At 40.5% G+C, this 23,469-nt stretch overlaps 1 protein-coding gene across 1 annotated transcript in view; it reads left to right on the top strand.

The window, feature by feature from the left end:
- ITGB3BP (integrin subunit beta 3 binding protein) overlaps window positions 1-22,930 on the top strand; it is a 32,505-nt gene extending 9,575 nt beyond the window's left edge. Inside the window, exons 3-9 of the mRNA XM_074151512.1 lie at window positions 109-247; window positions 4,197-4,269; window positions 6,923-7,001; window positions 8,110-8,203; window positions 10,962-11,021; window positions 18,621-18,674; window positions 20,283-22,930. Of these exons, the coding sequence (XP_074007613.1) occupies window positions 109-247; window positions 4,197-4,269; window positions 6,923-7,001; window positions 8,110-8,203; window positions 10,962-11,021; window positions 18,621-18,673 (498 nt within the window). The 3' untranslated portion in view covers window position 18,674; window positions 20,283-22,930. The remainder of the gene's footprint in view (window positions 1-108; window positions 248-4,196; window positions 4,270-6,922; window positions 7,002-8,109; window positions 8,204-10,961; window positions 11,022-18,620; window positions 18,675-20,282) is intronic.
- The last annotated feature ends 539 nt before the right edge of the window (window positions 22,931-23,469 follow it).

Here is a 23,469-nt window from a genome sequence, read left to right as displayed (position 1 = left end):
AATTTGCAGAAGGGAAGTTTACAACTGTTGTAGGTTTTGATGGACACAGGTAGTTCTTTATCTTTAGCCAATATTCATTTAGATTCTTCGTCTTCTGCTATGTTTTAGCCATCTGAGGCAACACCTTTGAAGACCAGAAAGGAAAATCTGAAGTCTTACTCACCGACAACAGGAACATGCCAAATGAGTCCGTTTTCATCTCCTGCGAGTCATAATGCACAAAATCTCAGAAATCACTCATCAAATGGTTAGTTGAATGTTCTGTCTTTCTAACCACAACATTTTTCTGGTTATTGGGTTGATTTAGCAACTTATGTGTCATGTGGTATGTTTGATTTCTTTTTCTTCTTAAAGAATGTTAATCTCTTTTGGAAAAGCTGATGTTGATTTTTAAAGCTTGAATCTTTTCAGTACAAATCTTGGGGGTGTTTATGAAACAGCTGTTTGTGAAACAAGTTTTGCTTTCTGTTGATCAATATTAAAAATGTTTGACTGGCTCAGTGAAAAAAAAAGAACCCTCAGTGGCATTTTTATCAATAATTCAATTAATTTTTAATTAATTTACCATAACACTGAATGTAATTTTCTCTCAGAAAGTATGGCTTTTTATAATTATATTATTTCCAGTTCAGATTAAGATATATGTCCAGTTAGTTACACAGTCACGGTTTTTGATGCAGACAAACTATGACTGTTCAAGAAGTATGTTTTCAGTAGACTAACCTGCTTTTATAGCTATATAGGTTGTGGTCTTTTCAAGTATTAAGGAACCATTAGGTCATCTGATATGACTTCTTTATATTAAAAAAAAAAAAAATACAAAGCGACTTTCTTGTCATCTTTCCCATATAGAGCCCAAGACCTTTTATTTCCTTGCAGTACAAATCCTAGAAAGATGGTTAAGTCTTGATTTGAAGATTCAAATTATTTAAAAAATAATAATAAAAAAAATCCATCACTTCCCTTGTTAGCAAGTTCCTTGTTCAATTACCTTTGCTATTGCATTAAAAAAAAATTCTCCTATCTGATTTTGAATTTGTCTGGCTTTAATTTTCAGCCATCAGTTCTTGTTATGCCTTTTTGTTGGGTTAAAGAGCTTTTTATGCCCCATATATTTTGGAATTTATGTGCAGTAATTGAGGCCTCACTAACATTCATGAATTATGATGAGTAGAAATATTCTGAGCAGGATAGAATAACCACTGTTTGAAATTTATCTAGATGTCTGCAGATTTTTGCACTAGCTATTGCACCCCATGTTCTCATGTTGGATCTGCAAAAGTGGATTTTTTTCCTCCAGGAAGAAAAGGATTTTATTTTTTTAAAAGGAATGTGAAATTTTGGGAAGAAAATTGGAAGTATCGGGCATTTTGATGTACTAAAAAAAAAAAAAAAGGGAAACTAAAGAAACTAACCAGAAGCAGCTATATCCTAATTCTTTATCATGCTGCCAGTCTTCATTATGACCTGGCCTTGTGTCCTTGTTACCTGTTTGTCAAATGGTTTTAACCCAGTCGAGTTTTTCACAAGTTCTCACTGCCAGTCGGAATATTCACAGCTTTCCTACCAAGTTCTCTGCTGATGCCAGTTGTCCCTGGAATAGCTACTCTTCTCCACCAGTGCTATGCTTTGGGATTGGGTGTTTGACCGTGGAACTACTACAAAAGTGACTCTTTCAACCGTTGACATTCGAAGAAGCCTTTGGGGGATTAATTAAACTAATTTCTTCCCATTCTTTCAGTGAGTGATAGCATGTCTCAACTAGTTGTGCAAACCTGGTTTATTGAAAGGACCTGCATTTTAGAACACCCTTGCTTTCACAAAATTTAAGATACATACAGTTGATGTGTGTTTAATTTTGTGGCCTTTTGAGAACTACATTGAGATTTGCAATGAAAGGCCTGGTTTATGTACTTCCCGGTTTGGGGTGGGGGGAGTAAACCTTTGTCTACCAGAAAATAAGGATCTTTGCCGCGGTGACTGCCCTGTCTTGTGAACAATTCCTCCTCTCAAAACTAATGGCTTCTTCTTAATTCCTAAAAAGATGACTACTCAGCACAGTGAGTATCTCCACACTCCTACTTACTTCGCATCTAGAAATCTTCAGTGACATTTAATCAGCCATTGACCACTGCATTCTTAAAAGATTTTCAACAGTTTCTCTTCAGGATTATTTTCCTCTTCATCAAAGTTGCTTAAAACATCGTCCTAAGTATTCCCACAGATACCCCTGGTTATGCGTTGAATTTTCTCCTTGGAGTTTAAACTAAGTTAGGTAGCAATCTAACACCACTGATTTCCAACTTTCTTCTTGCTGTGAAAAGTAACTCTTCCAGTGCGCAGCATTCTTAGTTTGTTAGGAAATAAATTTACATGTCAAATACATATATCTGCTCTACTTTTCTACAGAGAGGAAGGTATTTTCAAAGTGTTCCCAGGTCAGATTTCTATGGCAGTTTCTCTTTCAGCAATAAGAAGGAAATTTTGTGTTTGTGTGTATTAACTCCTATACCAGTCACAGGATCTGATGGTACTTCCTGGGTGAAAGGAAAAGCGTGTCTATATTTCTTCTCCTGATGGTAAATGTGAATCTCTTCATCCTGCATAAAGAAACTTCTCAATGAGAAGAGTTGCCAATAGGTGTTCCCCGTCAGATCAGAGATTTTAAATGCAGATTTTAATTTTGTGGCTGTCTGCAGAATATGAAACCATGCCTCAGCTTGGCTGGATATCCACCTGCTCTTTAACACTTACCTTTGCAAAAAGCTTTTAAAATTATATACAATGATAGCAGTCAGATGCAAAATTAAAAATGCTATGGCTCTTTAGATACGTTGTCTTGAATATCCCTATATGTTTGTAATTACCTGCTTTAATGACCTCTTTCCTTTAGCTTTAGTCGATGCTTTTTGGTGACACAACACATGATAATGCACAAACATTTAAATCTGCTGTAAGTTTTAAAACTTTTTCAGCGTCTCTGCGTTTGCATTGCATGCCTTATCTCTGAGGTGAAAGGAAAAAGGGGGCAAAACGTCTTGCATTAAAATGCCTGTATGTTAGGATGTCGACGGGAAAGGTGAACGTGTACTATACATCCATACTGATATTAAGTGTGGACATAGGGGAACATTCTTTTTGCCTATAAAAAGGCAGATCACATGATCATTGCTGACATTTAGACAGATAATTATTCCGTAATGCCATCTTCTTTTTTTCCTGTATTCATCTAGGTACAAGATGATGGTGTATAAGACTTCCTCTTATATCACAGGTTTCAGATTGTCCTTTTAAACCCACAATTTCTTTTCTCCTTCTGAAAAAACACTTAAGTGTTGCAGTGTTTTAATAGATTACGCATACCACCTGTAAGTGAGGTGTCGGAGTATAATCTATATTCTGCTTGTCTGTGACCAACATGTAAGAAAACAACAGCATGAAAATTACTACGCCCAACCTACAGTGACAGAAAGGCAGGCCACTAGTTTACCAACACCACGGGAGCCTGTTTTTTATTAACAAATCCATGGGAATGGACTTTTGTGGTAATATCCTATTCCTGTTTCCCCACAGAAACACGCAACTGCTCAAAATATCAGTGCGCTGAAAGGTAGAAATATGACTGGCCACGCAGAATAATGGCAACTGGCATATGATTTATCATACGACGAGCTAGAATATTATATTGTCAACATAGCATGTCAGAGCCTTTGGAAGTAATTTGCAGTATCTCTTTGTAGTTGTTTACAAGATGGAATTGGGGGCTGGGCATTTTTTTATTAAAGGAAAATGGAGGTTTCATTGCTCAGTCTTTACAGTGTTTTCATGACAATGCTTTGTGGTAAAATGCTGTATTTAAGCAGTTAATAGGATAAAAAGCTTCCAAGTAGAACACAGTGACTATGTGTCAGAATTATACTAACTCCAGTTATTAATACTATAATCCCAACGTTTCCACAAATATAAATGTAATGTGAATTGATGAGAGGTCAAACTACACAAGAGTAAATTATGGTGAACTTGGAGTGTTTCATTACAAGGGAATCTGTCCTGCTTTGTGAGGAAGCTTTGGTTTTTTTCCTCTTCCTAAAAGATCATTGAACAGTCAAGGTTCATATTAGCACCTTTTTCATGTGTTTCAAATGCTCAACATCTTATTCTCATCTTCATTGTTTCTTTTCTTGTGAACCTCCTAGGAGATGAAGCTGAGGAGAACGATTCAGAAAGCGTATTATCCAGAAGAGGGCAGCCTCAAACAGAGGAGAATGCGTAAGTGTATTTAGCGCACTGTGGGCACAGTGCCGTGATTTTTACTTGTGAAAGAATAATATTTCATACAGACTTCAATTAATAGCGATTATTTTTAATACTTCTGATTCCACAAGATTGGATATTCAAAGGCACTGAATGGCAGGTTTACAGTTATAGGTACAGATTAATGGCAGGGGTTGCAATACAACTGTCCACACTGGTAGTGCGGGGCATACAACACTGCCAATTACAGGAGTCATGCTCATAGTCACAATACACAATGAGGTATCCTAATTAAACTAATGAAAGGAAGGTATGTTTTGCCTTTATTAAAAACTAGCCACAGATAGTCATGGTGAAACTTCATGTTTGCTTTGCAAAATCTTTTCAAATTCTTGTCTTTTCTGGCACAATCTTATTTTAAGCTCTAAGTTTCCTAACGTTAATGGTCTTTGGGCAGTCCACAGTTAGTGAAGCACTTAAATAAATGTTCCAGGTGAAGTCTGATAAACTGCTTTCTTAAACTTGATAAATGTGAGGGAGGAGAATTGATACAATGCGTTAGAAGTAAGGCTGGCAGTGTCTCATTTTGTTAGTATTGCTTTATCCTTTGTTACGAAAAACATATTTAATTGTTTATAGCATTGCCAAACCTCAGCTGAAAAGTGAACCAAAATTTTCTGCGCAAACAGTGAGATGTCAGGCTAAATATGTATTTCGGCCAAAGCAAACAAATCCATCCCTAAGAGTTAGAGAAAGAAGGTATTTGCTTCATCTCTGATAGAACTTGGTGAAAAAGTGAAAAGCTGTGAATCTCTGTAAGTTGGGTTGTATCGGGGATGCTTTTCATTTATATGGGAAGTTGACGAGTTCAGAAGTCCTGGAAGTTAGAAGTTTTTTTACTATGGAAGTTGTATATACTCAGTAGCACTACTTAGAGTTTAAGCTTTAGTCTAGCTAAAAATGTGAAAGTTTCCTTCCTCAATGAGCATGTTCATACTTCTTGCCGCTAACACAATATTATCCTATATAATCCCTATCCATTTCCATCCTTTTTACTCAACTGAAAGTGCATTCAGCAGAGAGTCTTGTGATCTCTTATTAGCAATTTTTTTTAAAAAAATTCTTTATTCTTATTCTTCTTCAACACTGTCTACGTTTTTGTTCTTGAAATCTTATTATCCTGTTGTGTTGTTCTGCCTTTTTAGTTGATGCTTCAGCTTCTCCTCTGGTGGAATTTTGACATACAGCTTTGATGTCTATCTGAGAAAATCTAATTCACAGCTCACCATCGACATGGCTATACCACATCTCTTCTTCTCTCCTCTACAACATTACACTTGTATTTTTAATCATTCTGTGTAACGTGACTGTCCTGTATTTCATTCAGGCCCGGTGCCTGTGCATACAAATCAAATTTTAATGTAAATTCTCCTGTCTGTAGGTCTGGCACACTTTCACTCCAAAATCTGCAGTGTGTTTCCTATAACCCCAGTTTATCACCAAGAGCTCACCTGTTGGTGTAATGCAAACCTCCGCTGCCCACATACTCCTTTGTTGGCCAGGTTTTTTTCTTGTAATGGATGCCTTCAGTTATACCGATGGAAAGCTGTAAATTGATTAATTAGAGAGGTTTTGTGGTTCAGTAAATCCCTTGGTCAACACGTATAGGCTCGTTTCTTAGTGGTAGTAACCATGAATTGCAGAACAATTTGAGTAATCATAGTCTTCATTGACATGTAAATGTTTGCATTCGATAATTCAGTATGTTTTTTTAAAAATTGCAAGATTTGCAGAAGACTAGCAGTTAGTGACATGCCAGTAAAACACATTTATAAACTAACACCTACACAGTAATGTTTATGTGAATTTCCATACACTTTATTTTTACCAGTGGAAAATATATTGTACAATACACTGACATTAGCATTTTCTTTTCTGCATAGCCTTCTGCTCCTGTGTTGAAACGCAACAGTGATAAGTTTTTCTCATATTGTTTCTTAATTTGGGGTTTCCTATTAGGGTGATTCTCCTTTCTGTGGGAGGAAGCAGTAAATAGATTATTTCTCTGTTGTCTCCAATTGATTTGCATGTTTAAATGGTTCAAAGAGAAAATAGCCTAAACATCCATAGCAGGAATTTTTTCAATACATATTCACTGCAAATCCGTAATCATGCATTAAAGTCTGCTACTTAGCTCTAATCTGATTGTATATTATTTTAATTTTTATTGCAAAACCCGTTTAACTCGGAAAGCTGGTAATAAAATATATTTGTGGCTTAAAAGGGGAGACAGTACAACAAAGCTGAACAAATAGCATGCGATGTTGTCCCTGTTGGGCTTAACCCACTCCCAAATGAGTTAAATTCCTGGTTTTACCACTGTTTTCCAGCACCATCATAAGAAAATCCTCTGATATTGCTAAACCTGAGTTCCTATCCTTAAAATTAGGATTTTGTTTTTGTCAGTTCCGCATATAAATCCTAACCAAAGGTAAGATATATTCGGTGTTATATGACACAATGTGGTTGCACAGCCCATCTGTTCACAGCTTATCGAGATCCATCCTGATTACAATATGCAGAAACTCTGGGAAACCTTGTAAACACTGCTTTTCACCAAGTAGTGATGTGGCTGATTGAAATTGTTTTATTTTAACTTTTTATGCAGGTTCATGGAATTGCAGTCCAAAGTGAAAAGTTCGTTGGTCAGAATTCTGAATAAAAGAGCAAATCTGACAAGCCTACAGGTCTGGTTTACACTGATTTATTTTTTTAATCTACTTTTAATATAGGGTTTGGAATAAAAATGCAAATCTTATATGCAACGTTTGAGTTTTAAGAAATAGGGAAGCAAATTAAATGCTTGAAACTCAGCAGGTTTGACTTGGAAATCCAGAAAATGCAAAAAAAATCCCAGAATTTAGAAGTTTGGGGGTTTTTTAAACTAGAGGAGTTGCTTTTCCAAACACACCATTTTTAATTTGTATCACTCCTCATTTTGTACGTGAATAAAAGCATATGAAGTAGTTCTCAACTATTATTTATAACTTGAAGTATGAATTACTACTGCAGATTTTTATGTTCTTAATATCCCTTTGTGTTGAAGTGATTGTGCTATTTAATTTACCACTAACGTATCGTCATTTAATAGTCTATTTAATACATGCTAAAATGCAAATTGCTTTTCTGGTTTATTCACATTTTGTTTCTGGAATAAATTTAGCACAAGGTTGGCTGCTGTATATCAGTATCTGAGAAATAATTCAGTGTTCTCAAAGTATTTTATTGATTTATTTTACTTGCGTAAGTGCTCTGACAATGTTTTATTTACAAAAAAAAAGACATACTAATTTAAATTTTTTTAATTGAAATGATGATTTAGAAAACTCTATTGAAAAATCCTTTCTATTTCTCCTGAGGAAGATAGTGTATGGTTTTAGATCTACCATGAAATGCTGAGGAGTGTGTTCAATAGAACCTTAAATGCTTGTAGATTTCCATTTTACTAACATATTATAGCCAGTTTGTACATGTGCCAAGATTGCTTTTCTGGGGATCAAGTGTTAATCTGTTTAAACAGCTGAAGACTTACCAATGAAGCGTAAATAACGAGAGATTTTAAGTAACACTTTCAAAGGCACCTGAATGCCGTTTTACAAAAGTGGCGTATGTTCTTACCCCCTGAAACTTCTTAGTCCCTTAGACTTTCTGTGAGCTGCAGTCTCACGCATGTCATACAGCTTATGAAAAACTACCAAAAGTTCATCCTTTCAGATGTTTTTAATAACTTGTAGACGCCGAAGTAAGTAGTTTGGAAGGAGATTTAACAGTGTCTTTAATTATATTTTTTTCCAGGCTTTAGAGGGCAGTAAAGAGCTTGAAAATATTATTGGTGTCTCTGACTTGTCTTGCGACCTGAGTGCTGAACTGCAGAAAACCCAAGCGCTAAGTAAGGAGGATTTTCAATGTTATTTATCCCCTTTATAACAATTTAATCTCTCTCTGTTATACCCCAGGACTCCAACCTATGAGTTCTTTTGGTCGGGACAAATGCACCTTAAATATCCTTGTGCATCCAACCAGGGGCGTAAAAGAAATGCAGCCCCAACGGCCGCTCTTCTAACTCGAAGTCACTGGTGGGGAGGGAAAACCTGCAAGAGCAACACCTTTTCTTATGTAAATAGTTAGATACTTAGTGGGTAGTTAGCTAGTGATTAGGCTAAACTTTTGCACTTTGATTGCATTGCCTTTCTTCTCTTCTTGCAAGGAAGTTGTTTTGTTTGTTTGCCTGTTAGGAGGATTAGGCCAAACGTAGGTTTCCAGGCTTTAAAAATTGCTATTCATGTGTCTTTGAATGATGGACATACCAGATGCTTATGGTGTTGGGATAAGGGCACTTTACAGATGGCACATCTGTAATACTTTTCCAAAACAACCCAGAAAGCCAAAGATTTTCATTTATACCTGCCCAAGTTGGAGGTTCTTGGGGCATGTGAATCCTTAGCAGCAAAAAGCATACTCATACTTCTCTTCCCAACTGTGTCTGCAACTAGAAGGGGAGTATGTGATGGGGAAATATTCTAATGCAAAAAAACTTGGTTTAGGGATAATTGCAAAAAAAAAAAAAAAAAAAGCTATTTGCTTTCAGGGAGATGAAATAAAGATTTCCCTTACCGGGTCATTCCTTTAAGAGTTTAAAGTGGTGAAAAGTAACTGTGGCCACCAAAGGGGACACAATCTTTATGCTTCAGACGAGTTCATTCATTTGTTTAAATAATAGCAACACCTTTTATCTCTACCCACATGACATGTTTGTGGTACAGATGTGTGTTTAAGCATTTAGCACTACTTCTCCTCAAGTTTTGCATCTATAACATTATTCTTGAGGCTTTTCATACCACCCTCTGATAATCTAGTTTCCAGTTGACCAGGGAATATGAATAATATATGCATATACATAGTCCCTGTGTCCTGTCTCTGGACAAGCTTGCAAAGGTGATAAAAAAGTTTCTTAACGTGCAGCAAATGTGGTGTTTTCCCGCTATACATTATTCCACAACCTGTCTGGTTGCTCTGTTTTCAGCAGAGTATAAAATCCCTGGAACTAGCTGTAGGAAAGCAAAACGTAGGGTGACTGGGACTGTTAATTTGTTTGCAGTTGGAGACGGGTGGACAGTAAAGCCACTGGTGCTGGAGAATTTTTCTCACCAAAGAGCTCTGAGACTCATTCTAAGGTGGATGCGCCCCAGCAATGGAATTTATGCACCAGAGAGTTCCAGCAGCCACTGTTGTTTAACTTACCGTTTCTTTCCTGACTTGTATTCCAACGCTCGTTCAGTTTTCATTTTGCATGTGTATGCACTGTACTGGTTCCCACTGTAATGCATGTAACCAGCTGCTTTCTTATACAAAATGAAGTTTCCTGAAAATAATCAGTGTTTACATTACTACCCTACACTGTGGATAGGGCAGTAAAACCGTGTATCCAGGAGAAGGCTGTAAATGAGATTTCAGACCGATTGTTGACATTTTCAGGCAACGCTACAGGCTTGGGGAAGAGTGGCTGGAAAGCTGCCCAGCAGAAAAGGACCTGGGGGTGTTGGTGGACAGCCGGCTTAACATGAGCCAGCAGTGTGCCCAGGTGGCCAAGAAAGCCAACAGCATCCTGACCTGTGTCAGGAATAGCGTGGCCAGCAGGAGCAGGGCAGTGATGGTGCCTCTGGACTGGGCACTGGTGAGGCCTCACCTCGAGTGCTGTGTTCAGTTCTGGGCCCCTCACTACAGGAAGGACATTGAGCTGCTGGAGCGTGTCCAGAGGAGAGCCACCAAGCTGGTGAGGGGTCTGGAGAACAAGTCATACGAGGAGAGGCTGAGGGAACTGGGCATGTTTAGTTTGGAGAAGAGGAGGCTGAGGGAAGACCTCATTGTCCTCTACAACTCCCTGAAAGGAGGTTGTAGAGAGGTGGGTGTTGGCCTCTTCTCCCAAGGGAATAATGACAGGACCAGAGGAGATGGTCTGAAGTTGGGGCAGGGGAGGTTTAGATTAGATATTAGGAAGAATTACTTTACTGAGAGGGTGGTCAGGCACTGGAACAGCCTGCCCAGGGAGGTGGTGGAGTCGCCATCCCTGGAGGGATTTAAGGAACGTGTAGATGTGGCACTTCAGGGCATGCTCTAGTGCCCGAGACTGTTGGTTTGTGTCTGTTTGTGGGTGGGGTGGGGTGTGGTTGTGGGTGTTTGTTTTGGTTTGGTTTTGGTGTTCTGGGTTTTTTTGGTTGGTTGGTTGGTTTTTTGTTTTTTTTTTTTTTTGTTGGTTGGACTCGATGATCTCAAAGGTCCCTTCCAACCAAAAATATTCTGTGATTCTGTGATTTTCTGTTATGTCCACTCTTTGTTAGCTTCTTGCTGCCTTCGAAGTGGGAATCATCTTTCTCCCTCCATCTCTGAATTAGGAACAAAGCACCATGTCAGCAAAAATGGGAACAAAATGTGGTATGAGGCTTGTGAGCACAACTTCACAAAATTCTGTTCATTTTGAAAATGTTTTGTTAATATTTTTTTTTACTACAATACATAGATAAGGAGGGGGGTTTGTTTTTGAAGAAAAATGCAAATGCTTTGAAAGTAAAAAAGGTGGCATAGGTATTACTGTCTTTGAAATCTCTGGGGCAACATTTTATTGATTTCCCATTTATTTATTTGACTAGTGAGTCAAGCAGAAGAACTGCAGCTGCTGAAAAGAAACAATAGAAAACTTCCTGCCCGAGGTAAGAAACTTCTTATAACTCCTCTGTAACAGATATTTAGATGATTCCTTTTAGTTGATCCCTTCTTGAAATAAGTTGGGTTACCTTTAGTATGAGAAAATGATGATAATAAATAGATCTCTTCTAAGCGTGCAGGCTAGCCTGAACTTTTGCACTACTCAAGTGTAAGTTTAATTTTTTTCATCTACTTTCATTGTATTGGGTATTTCTCCATCAAGGCGTGCAAGGAGAAGAAATCATTAAGGGTCTTGCACTTGAGGCATGGTCTAGAAATAAGTGCAGTCACGTCCTAGAGAGTTTACACACCTTTTACATATTTCAGTGTTCCTCCTCCTTCCTCACTCTCCTCCCTCCCCCTGCATTTTCAGAGTATAGACCAAGTAGCATATACAACCTTTGCAGCAAAACCTTTTTCACCTTATATGTATTGTGAGATATTTAGCACACTCCAGGGGACTGTGAAATCCCAACTATTAGGTTTCTTAATAAATGGTGCTGAGAAAATATTTGAAGTTGGTGGCATTTAATATAGCGTGACCCACTTTAGTGCCTTGCCTAGCTGGGAAGGTGGCGGGGGGACACACACAAGATTTATATTTTCCTCTCACCCCCAGTAAAATCAACATTCACTACTGATATTCTGATAATTCTGTTATCTTCATGCATTCTGTCTTAAAGTAGAGGAAAACCGGAATCAAAATGGGTGATGGCATCTCTACTGTTCTTCCACAGGCCTAAATTAGAATCATAGAATCATGGAGTGGTTAGAGTTGGAAGGGACCTTAAAGATCATCCAGTTCCAACCTCCCTGCCCTGGGTAGGGACACCTCCCACCAGACCAGGTTGCTCCAAGCCCCATCCAGCCTGGCCTTGAACCCCTCCAGGGATGGACAAATTCTTTCTGCTGCGGGGAATTCTCTTAAAGGAAAGAAAATTGATCTTAAACTTTAATTTCCTCGTCTCCAGCAGGTTATCGCAGAACGAAAAGGAGTGACATGAGTTTTTAGGGAATTTGGTTCATTTGTGCAATCTGCTATTTCTGATTTACAGCTCCCTGTGCTCAGACGATCACAGCCCCTGTCTGGCTCTGAGAATGGTGAACCCCTTGGGCCATTGCAGATTGAAACAGTCACTGCTTCCTTTGTGCACTGCTTTTTGATGCCCACCAGTATATACATGTATAGTTCCATCTTTGCTCTAGAAACTAGCCCCTAATGCTAAACGTATATGCGGACTTGTTAGATGAGAAATGAGACATTTTGTGAAAGGAGGATGGAAAACAGAATTATGAGTTTAAGTTGACCAATTTTGATGAAGTTTCAGTGTCAATTTTGCTTTAGTAAAGCATAAATTCAATTTTGCTCTCTTGAAAATACAGTAGTAGTAGAGGCAAAGAAGTATGTGATAAAAGGGAAGCATTCGGAGATGTTTTACTTTGCCTTTTAGTGTTGGATGTGGTTTTCCATAATTATTTTTAATTAGTTATGCTTATGACTGTTCTGTGGCTTGATGCAGACGGAACGTCACATTATCATCACATGGTGAGGCATGAAATTTATTTACTTTACATAAACAACCTCTACTTAAAACAACTTAATACAAAACATTCCTTGCTCAATGGGCAGCATTATGTAGCACTCCGTATATCATTTTGTGTGACCAGCATAAAAAATGGCATCTTTGTTTGTCCATGACTAGCATTTACAGTAAACAAAATGTTTTTGAATAGAATGTAAGCAAACTGTAAAGCAACTGCCAAGAGATGAAATCTAGTCAGTGCGTTGCAGCCCCAAATATGCTTTATTGTGAATAAATGTGTAGGTTGAGATACGCGTATTTTAAAGGACAATTCAATAGGTTCAGAGTTTCAAGGAGTGAAGGTAACACTCTAAATGGGAAAGTTGCTTAAGCTGCTTATTACAAATTATACTAATACTTTGCTTCCCAACAAGAAAAGCACGGCAGAAACCATATCCATGACTCTGTAAGTAAGAAACAAGAGACTGTTATAGAAGATCAAATACTTGCAGTGTTAAGGAAAACTATTTTCAGACTCTATCTTGTAATGAAATAAGAAATACTTTCTTTTCTGCGTCGTCGTTCATCCTGCCAAATATGATCACCCCTAGTTAAGTTTAGTTCCAAACATTCCTAACTTTTCATATTGGTTTTAATGCAAGTGACTGAAGTTTGCACTGTTTGCAGCAGTTGTGGTGGCTCTCCAAGAGACTAGGTCAGGGCTAATTAGATACATTTTCATTTAATGCCACTTGAAATTACTAATGAAAGCAAAGCTGGAGAGATCACGGACCGAGTAATACTGAGTTCCCATGCACCATGTTTCGAAATATGATGAAACATAGAACACCATTTCCAAAACACTGTGAAATATAGGTGCCTCCTTAATAAGCAGATTTCCTTCTCAAAAGAGATAAAATGATAAGAATACAATATTCCACTGTTTATCCCAATTCATGTCAGTTTGAGTTTGGACTGGGTCTCTGCATACAACCAACTAAAGAGCTTGGGTCTGGGCTGCAGGTGGGTTGCTGTCAGCGAGGGTAAATCGGGTTTACAATCTATTCCTACCTCACTCTCAAATAAAATAGAATACGTTTGTTGATCTTTAGACATACTTGAGTGTCTGTCTCCCATCTATTCTTCCCCTTCCTCCTCTTTTGGGATTTCTGGGGGAAAAGGGATTGTGTCAGACTTCACAGATACGCTCCTGAGGAATATACATCTGGATTTTTCTGACTGTAAAAACACTTACCTAAAAAACAGAGGTTTTTCTCAGCCCAACTTTGTATCCACTTGCAGGGAAAAAAACATCATTATACTTTTTTTAGGAAAAGTAAGGCTCATGAACTGGCTAAGCAGAAATTTATTAAGTGACCTTAATGAATTCATAAGTAAATTTATTTTGAAACTGAGTTTCTTTCCAGAGCTTCCATTCCTTGAGAGCAAAGGGAACAAATACCACGATTGCCTTTGCTTACAGCAAATACTCACTTTCCAGGGAAGTGATGAGATGGATGCAGGGGATGGACCTAGGTATTGGGAAAGACCTTTTAGATCTTGTTAGATAAACAAATGCGTAGGCCTCTTCCCAAGAACCTCTCCATGAGCTGCCTGTAAGGGCGGACAATCTCCTCTTGTCAGTGCAAGCCCCACTTCTAGGCATTTGTGGTACTTTTCTGAGGTTCAGTTCTTGCGTGGTTTTAATCTGTTTGGAAAAAGCTGCTGTTGCTGACACAAGCAGCAGTTCCTTAGTTCTACCAAGGTCCTCTCGGTTACATCCTAGGCTTCTTTCCAGCAAAGGTTTGACAAGATCTCTCCAGCGGCCTTTTTGTGGTGTACGTCATCTCTAAAAGCAACAAAGGTGATGCTGAAGGGCATTTTTTCCCAAATAGATTATTATTAGATGGAGACTTAGAGCTCGTGTTTACAAATTATACGCTTACTTCAGTTCTTAACGCTAAAGGCCAGGCTTGGTGGGTTTGGTCCGAGTTAATGTCCCTGTGTTTGGAAGAGAGATGAAGGTCATCGGCGCTCTTTCACTTAAGTCCTGCAGCTCAGAAAGGCTGTGAAAGCCTGGCCTTGTCCATCTGCTCTTCTGTGGGGGAAGATCTATCTCTGTTTCTGCTCGTAAGGACTTGTCTACAAGTAGACGTGGGTAAGAGTTAATCTCAGTTATGTTTTTAAGTTATACCTTGGTGTGAACTCTTGTCAACGGGGCTGCGTTAGGCGAATTCAGACTGTTTCAGTGCTGACGGGGAGGTGAGTTGCACCGAGTCCTTGTGCGCGCACACACACTGTTTTGCTTATTTGTAAGTTATTTTGAATGTTCTGGTGCAGAGACCCAGAGAAATCCCCCTGCACTGACAATCAGAACTATTTCTGAGGTTGCCCCAAAGCGCAGCTGCAGGAGGAGCGTGTCGCCTTTGGATTTGTACCGTCTGGATTAAAAGCTGTTGCTGCTCAGGCTCAATTTGACCGCGCGTCTTCTCTCACCCTGTGCAGGCGGGGTCTTCTTTTAGTTGGTAACCACGCAAATCCCTTCACAGTCTAGAAGAGGTAACAAAACCCCCTTAGCCCGGTCCCCAGAACCTGCAATGCCAGTGATTTTCTTCAGACAAGTGAGTAACCTTGTCTACTGGGAGGTAAAGGAGCTGTTGGCCGGGTTCCTGTTTGACACCCCCCACCCAAATGCCGCGCTCTTTCCCGGCGGGTGATGGGATCTGTTGGATTGGGCCCGCACCTTAAGAATTGCGTATTTTCAAATACAACCTGAGATTTGAGAAGCGTCTGGGTCTGAGGTCACTGACATGATAAGCTTTTTGGATGGAAGGAAGGGGGCAAATTGCAAACCTCTCCCATGATTTACCACCCTCTGCTATGTAGATGAAATATTAAGCTATTAACTTTTGTGGCAGATACAGAAATGCACATGAGACGTATGACTATAGGCCTCAGACGTATATACATATAGAACTGTCAACCTGCATTTTATATTTAGGTGTCAGCCACGTTTATTCATGAATTTCACACCTGTGTTTATACTCTTATTTTCCTACGTACGTTTTTACAGACGCAATAGCTATTAATTTTTAATTCTAGTAGATCTAGACTTTAGAGTATTAAGCTTAATGAAAAATTAAAAAGAATTGTAGTTCTTTCAACAGCTACACGTAGCGACTCCTATGTGAGAATAAATACTGCTTTCTCCCATGAATATAATTATTTTAAATAAAAAAGAAAAGAAACATTAGTTTGGACTCACTTAGTCGCAATTATATGTTTAAGAGGTGTAAATAACTTGCTATCCAGACGTTACAAATATCCAGGTGCTCTGTATGTGCTGATGACAACAAAATTGAAAAGAAAGACTGTAATAATTCTGACTGGTTTTCTCTGCAGAAGATATTGATTATTTGTGTGTGGTGAGAGATTTGGAAAATTCAATTAAAGGAGTTGTGCAAAGGTTTCATAAATTTTCCTTGTACAGCGTGTACACAGACATTGTTGCGTATTAAATCAATGCAGCACTTCACAATATATTTTCTTTGAAACATAAAAATAAATAACATTTAAACAGTTCTGCTTACTACAGAAACAAATTTTATTTTCTGTGAAGCATTTAGTCATGTGCTATCACTGACTCATACACATTTGCCAGCTGTAACAAATTTTATAGACGTTTTCTCCAGAGACATAGCTCATATACTATGAATTTTTAAATGAGCAAATGGTGAAGAAGGGATGTCAGCAATATAAAAATTGATCAGTTAAAAGATAAAAGCATAAGTAAAGAGATTTGTATGGTAGTCTTAATAGGTTTTATTAAATAAAAATACTATAAAAAGACAGTAATGAATAGACTGAAGGCTTTAACTGTGGTTGAGGTGGAGAAAAATTATTCTGGCACATTTAGTAGAAGATTGGTTTTATATCACCTGACAGGTGAACATTTTTTTTCTCCCTGCTTTTTAGATCTGTAAATGTTTTAGAGCAGTCAAACTTGCGAAAGAACGGCGGTGGAAGTAGGAGAGGAAAAGAAACTCGGGAAGATTCTGCCCTTTTAATGCTTTTATGGGCCGGGAGACACCGCGGCGAAGGGCAGCGAGGCTCCCACCAGCCCAGCCCGGGCACCTGCCTGGTCCCCTCCGCTGAGCCCTCCTTTCCTGGCTGCTCTGCTCGCAACAGAGTTTCATACGGAAGCTTCGATAACGTTCTCCTTGGTTTTACGGAGTTTTGCTTACTTAGGAGTTCTGCTTATAAATATATCAGGAGAGAGAAGGGTCGTTAGGGGGTTTTTTTGCCTGTTTTGTTGGGGTTTTTAAGAGCAACTCATTATCTTCAGTAGTTCATACGTTAAAAAAAAAAATCAAAACCCAAAAAAGCTTAAACTGCTATAAGCATTGTAAGTTTTGGAACACATGAATAGTAAATCATATTATTTGAATATCTTAATGCCGTCTGTAGAAATATTACTATAAATAGGTCTGTTTTGCCCAAATGTGCTGTCACGGTGTATGTTTGGGAAGAAAGCTGAGTTAAGGATGTTTTACATGAATCTGGGCAGTTTATGTTTTTTATAGACGGCTTCTCGGCGTGAAGGGCAGATTTTGGCACGGGAGCTTTGGCTTGTTGGGTTCTTTAAGTGCTGGACAGTCAGAATGCTGCAAGCGGTGAGGAAAAGGTTCATAAAGACTGAATTCAGAAGCTGCATTTAGCACAAAGAAACCAAAGAACAGCAACTTGTAATTAAATATCAGTCTCTTTCTGTTACTTGCCATACGAGACTGGACAGTTTCCGATTTTAAGCAATAGTAGGTTTTTGATGATAATCTGTGTAAACTGGTGTTTATTAGTTATAATGCTGAAACCTTGTACCTGAGGCAAAGTTGAATTGGGTGCCATTTTTATAGAGTAACCTCATTAAGAGCTAGCCTAGGAGAGAATTTCTGGCTTGGTCTGGATCAGCTCTAGGGAAGGTCACTGGCACCTCATGTTAGATCCACGGGCAGGTCTCCCAGGTCACATCACCTACAGGGAGCGTGGGAGACCCAAGGAATCCCAGCATTCCAAGTGAGAATCAAGGAGAATCTTCCCCACCACCCCCCAGGTCTTCGGTGGCTTTGACGCCTCTCTCTGTCTAGGTTTACGTGCAGCCCCTTTCCTCGCAGTAGGAGTCTTTTTAGCTATAAGCCACTGCAAATATCTGTTTGGTCTCAGTATATTTAATATAAAGAAAATAATTGCTTTATAGATGAGGACAGGCTGAGAGAGTTGGGGGCGTTCAGCCTGGAGAAGAGAAGGCTCCGGGGAGACCTTGGAGCCCCTTCCAGTCCCTCAAGGGGCTCCAGGAAAGCTGGGGAGGGACTCTGGATGAGGGAGGGGAGCCCTAGGAGGAGGGGGAAGGGTTTGACACTGAAAGAGGGGAGATGGAGATGAGATGTGGGGAAGAAGTTCTTTGCTGTGAGGGTGGTGAGAGCCTGGCCCAGGTTGCCCAGAGAAGCTGTGGCTGCCCCATCCCTGGAGGGTTCAAGGCCAGGCTGGAGGGGGCTTGGAGCAACCTGGTCTGGTGGGAGGTGTCCCTGCCCAGGGCAGGGGGTTGGCACTTGATGATCTTTAAGGTCCCTTCCACCCCAACCGTTCTGTGATTCTATGATAATTTTGAATTCTATCTTCACCCTTTTGTGGTGGTGGGATCAAAATGCAGTATGAACCATCAGCAGACACTAAGGGTTCTGAGACCAGAGCTGATCATCTGCTGCAGGAAGCCATGTGGAAATCTTGGCACTCGGATGCACCTGCTTCCAGACCCTTCCCCTGTATGTTCTCATTCCCGGAGTTCCTTTCTACTCTTGCTCACTTTTCCTCTGCTTCTTCCAACCATCTGCTCAGCCCTTCCCCCGGCCCCTGCCCTCCTTGAGGAGGGGGCTCAGGTGTGGTTGCCTCTCCTTTTGCCGTGCAGTAGCTGGGGTTCTGCTAACCACTGCAGTAACCTATTTAACTCGTATTTGGGAGGGGATTTTCATAAATTGTGTAAACACCGTCGTTCTGTTTCTCAAAACCGATTTTCCTGCCCCGCAGTGTACGTTCAGACTGCCGGGAGTGCTGCCTTCCTGAAGTCGCTCCTTGACTGAGGTAAGCGGCCCCTCGCTCTGCTGCCCGGCTTCTGCAGCCCCCACGGACGGGCAGAATAATCGTAAGGACTGAGATACTTAGTGAATTTTAAAGCATTTACATACATACAGTATGTAGGCCTGCGGTCAAGACCCGATGGGAAAACAGTCGCTACTTTGCATGCGATATTCCTTGTTACTGGTTTAAGCCAAACAACCTGTTGACTCTGCAGAAACTTGTCCCACTCCGAAACATCCAACAGCATTTCTCCTCATCAGAGTTTTTCCAGGAGAGGACCGCGGGCTGCAGGGCAGATGGGCCAGCTGAAGCTGCTCCCTTCCAGCCACCCCCTTCCCCAGGAGCATCTCCTCTGCCATCTCCGCACGAGCACCTCCGACAGGCCGGGCTCCCTGCTCATCAATCCACATCAGCTTTCTTAGCGTTCCCAGCACAGCAAGCATAAACCAATATACAAACAGACACCTCCAGACATGTTCAATGGGGGGTTTAATTCTGCCTCCTTTGGCTACTGGTCTCTGTTGCAGTGGTGTAAGTGAAAGCCCAGTTAGAGATCGACCTTACCTGTCATCGTATGTTACCTGTGCATGAGAAACTCATTATCTTTCACAAAGTCTACTTGAGACAAAGAATTCTCTAAAGTCAGCAGATTGTATCGATCCCCTGTGTGGTGTGAGAACACCTCTCCTTTGGGAAGTTAAAGGAATATAATCTCGTAATCGAGGAATAGGGAAAAGCAGCTCTACAGGTTTTATAAGCTGTGTAACCGAGCTCAGACACATGCATTTGGCTTCTCAATGAGGGTTAATTTTTATTTTGTAACCACAAGTAACCCAGTAGCAAAATAGACCTTTCAAGCCCTGCTTGTCCACAAGCCAACCTTACCCTCTTACTTCTTAGCTGCTTGGGCCAGAGATCCTTCCTGCTCCTAACTCCTTCCAAACCAGCTGCTGCACCAAAGGCTGGGACCAGCGTCACTGAGGGAGGGAACCAGTGCCGGGCAGCAGAGCGTCCTGTTTAGCAGCTTATTTTCACCATTCAGCGTAATTTCTGAGTCCTACGGAAGGCAGAGAGTGACCGGTCTATGGCACAACAACCAGGTTAAGACTCACACTGGGTCATCAGCTTCAGCTAAACTCGTACCGACTGCAAACAGCTACAAGGCTTCAGTTCAGGGTTAGCTCAGAGCCCATCAGACAGTGGCAGCTGGTCCGCGACCACCCGATGGCCAAAAAAAGCCACACTTGCCTTTTCTCTGGGTCTCTCCATCCCTTCCCAAGCGTGACCAACACTGCAAAGCCCTTTGCTTTCTTATTGTTTAAAAAATACCCAGTTGTGATGATAGCTAAATGATCTTTTAGCAATTATTGCTCAGCTTTTTCTACAGATAAAAACTACAGCATTTCCTTAAAACATCTTACAATGTTACTGCAGTTGAAGGGAGGCCGCCTGTTCCTCTGCATCGCCTCAGGCTGTGTCTGGCTGTGGTTTTTTAACGCCATGAGGATAGTACGGGACACAGGACAGACAGACAATTCTGACCAGCTCATACGAGCGATGACGCTCTTGTCTAATTGCTATTTATTCATGTCATTCCTTATCTCCACGCAGGCATTATGTGGAAAATGCATTCCACATCTACCCAGAGTTCTACATCTGCTTGAGTGGACTTAAAAGGAGAGAAGAAATGACTGTAAACCTATCTCCCCAGCAAATACCAGTTCGGGACGGCTCATTGCACTGGGCAGGTGCACATCTAGATAAAATTTCTGGCATCTATTTAAACTTAACAATGTGCACAAGCAGATAATCTCAAGGCAAATAATACAGCGTGGGGGCTTTATGCAAGCGCGTGGACAAACTGCTGATTTACATTTGCTGCTGCGGGGAAAATAATCTGTATTTTCTGTACGTTCTTACTGCAAATATGTAACTACGCTGCCTTGTGGGTTTTAAAAATTAATTTAAAAAAAAAACGGGGGAAATATAACCCTTCCTCCAAGAACTGGGTGAGAAGAAACTGTGCTCAAAGATGAACTTTGGATGCCCAGCCCCTGGTGGGCAATGGTTCCTTCCAGCCTGGGGGTGCACACTCATTTCATCAATTCGCCATCACCCCAAAAAGCTGGCACAACCTGATTTAAATGAATGCATAGAGTTTGGTGACAGCTTGCCTTAATACTTTTATCTAATGGCAATCGGGCTCAAAAGACAGAGGAGGCTCCAGCGTGCAAGGAATTACTCTGGGCTGGCCATGGGTAAGTGGTTTACAAACAACAGTGTCCCTGTTTGTGGCTGCCACCGTTGGGGACCTATTTGTCACCTGCAAAATGCTTCCTTTAAAGTCACCCTAAGACACAGTCTATGCAGCCATCGGCTTCAAGCCCACGGTGTTAAAACACAGGGCTCTAATAACATTTGCCTTTTAGGTCAACGTTTTAGTTTACGTTTGGTATTTAATGATCTATGGGGTGAGCTGCTGTTATTAAAACACTTTCTTCTCTTGTTCGTTATCCTCAAAATACCCTCGTCTCGCACCGATACCCAAGCTCCGGCCTCTCTCAGGTTGAAAAAGGGCCATAGAATGATTTAGTATTTTTTTTTTCTAAAGAGAGAAAGTTCAACATAAATGCACACACCTGAATGGCCTTCTACCACCGCAAGGCACTGTTGAACAGATAAACTGATTTTTTACAACTAAAATTCCAGGAACAAAAATGATAACTGTGTTCCAGTTTGTGGTTAAACGTGTATACGCTATTCTTTGGGAGCTTTTCATTAATAAAAGTGTTTTTTCCACTTCACTACCTGTACAGGTAGCAATTGTTTGAAGGGAATTCTGTCAGTTACTCTCTTTAATTTCTACACTACTCTCATTTAAACTTTCCATGCTGTTGGTTTTTTTGGTGGTTGTAGAAGTTTTGTATGAGAAGGGGGGGTTTCCTGAACCCGCAGTAGTTTATAGAACCTGATTGTAACCTCGGTAGCTGGAAATTAAATAATTATTGATCTGAAAAGAGCCAGTAGCTGAAGGGTATGTCCAGGCTAAATCAAGCTGTTCTGCTTAGTCTTAAAAGAACAAATTAAAACTTGTAATTAAAATAACAGCAAAGGTGGTGATGGACGCAAAGATTTACAGTAGTAAGTCACACCACAGCAATTATTAAACACCATGAAATTTGGTGTTTAATCATTTTTTAGGGAAATACAGAGTTATAGACTAAGCTTCTGCTGGAAATACTCCTCGTACATGCCTTAGCTATTTAAGCAGTTACTGTTTCTCTGACCTCTTGGTGTTCCAGGCTTTTGCCTTTCAGAAACAGCTGGCTCTGTTAAGAACCATTTCCAGTTCCCCACAAGGTGGATCGGGTGACTCGCAGTTTATCACCCCTGGAGGCCACCTCAAGGACAAAGAAAAGAGATACACTCAAAACTAATGTTTTTATACGGGGGGGAAGGATGGCACCACCACAGCCTGATCAACACAAGAGAACAGGCTAATTAGAACGTGAAGTCGTTCTGCTTCCCTCCACCTTAATTTGCTCTTTTGGGCATTATTTCGTGGGAAGTAGATGTTCCCCAAGCTGCCTGGACTTCAGCAGTCTCTCACCCAGCCCTGCCTGGAGGGAACACTGCAGTTCTCAGCTTCTGCAGCCCCTGGAGACAAAGATTCCTATTTCTGCCTCCTGATACGCATCAGTGCCCCTCGGGCCTACGCGGCTACAAGGAAAGGCCAGGCTGTGGGCAGAGGTCTTGCATGCCACGGTTAGAGTCACACCCTCAGAAAAAGTCTAAATACTTGTGAAAATATTTAAGTTTTGTTGCTTTATAGCAAACTGTTCCAGTGTAGGTAAACCGCTGAACTGTACTCACCCCAGTAACCTTCCAGTTACTATTCAAACACGCCACCTTTATTTTGTCTGCGCTGCCAGAGGTATAACGTTGGCTGTGGTTACTTTTTCCACAACAAATAAAGCTGGAAAAAAGGGAATAAATACACCGAGGCCCGTGGCCACTTCATCTGCAGTATCATAACTCACACAGTTGGAAGTTCCCAGAACAGCTGATTCACACACTCCCGGAGCGACGCTGCAGGGACAGCCCCACAATGTGCTAATGTCAGTGAGAGGGAGGTATGTGACAGCGCGGGGAGGGACGGGGACAAGCTTTAAACAAAGATGGCTTGGCTTTTTTTATTATATATGGTATCGGAACAGAATTAAGGATAGACCGGTTCCTAATTAAACTTTACTACTGTGACTTGCTTTATGATTTATTTTCTTACTCCACGCTTTGTTATATATATAATTATTCAATCAATTTGTGTTCTCTGAACTGCTGGCGGTGGGGGCTGTACTATGCAGAGGGAGAAACTGCGGAGTTTAGTTCCGTTCACATCCACACATCACCGTGCGATAAGGACTGGGTTTTATTGTTTGGGTTTTATTTTGAGGAGCTTAGTGCCTGCACCGCTATCACTTCAGTAGAACCAAGATTTTTTTCGGCTTTTCAGTCCTGTTAGAAACAGTTGCGAGTTGTAAGCCAAGAGCGTTAAAACCAAGTCACAGCCCCTGACCTGCAGCGAAGAACAGAACAACCCCTGACAACGCATCACTGTGTGTCGTAAAACAGCTCAGCAACACAACTTCGGAGCTACCAGTCACGAGTTTCTACTCAGCCTGCTCTGCTCTACTCGCTTATGCTCTTTTTATGCTGGGAAAGGTGTCAACTTCACGCTAACAAACCCATTTTTTTGCTAATACAAACTGGGGTATTTCAGCATTAATTCAAAATTTGG

The sequence above is a fragment of the Numenius arquata genome, chromosome 8 (assembly GCF_964106895.1).
Source record: "Numenius arquata chromosome 8, bNumArq3.hap1.1, whole genome shotgun sequence".
Taxonomy (NCBI): domain Eukaryota; kingdom Metazoa; phylum Chordata; class Aves; order Charadriiformes; family Scolopacidae; genus Numenius; species Numenius arquata.
This window is presented reverse-complemented; position numbering and strand designations above follow the sequence as displayed.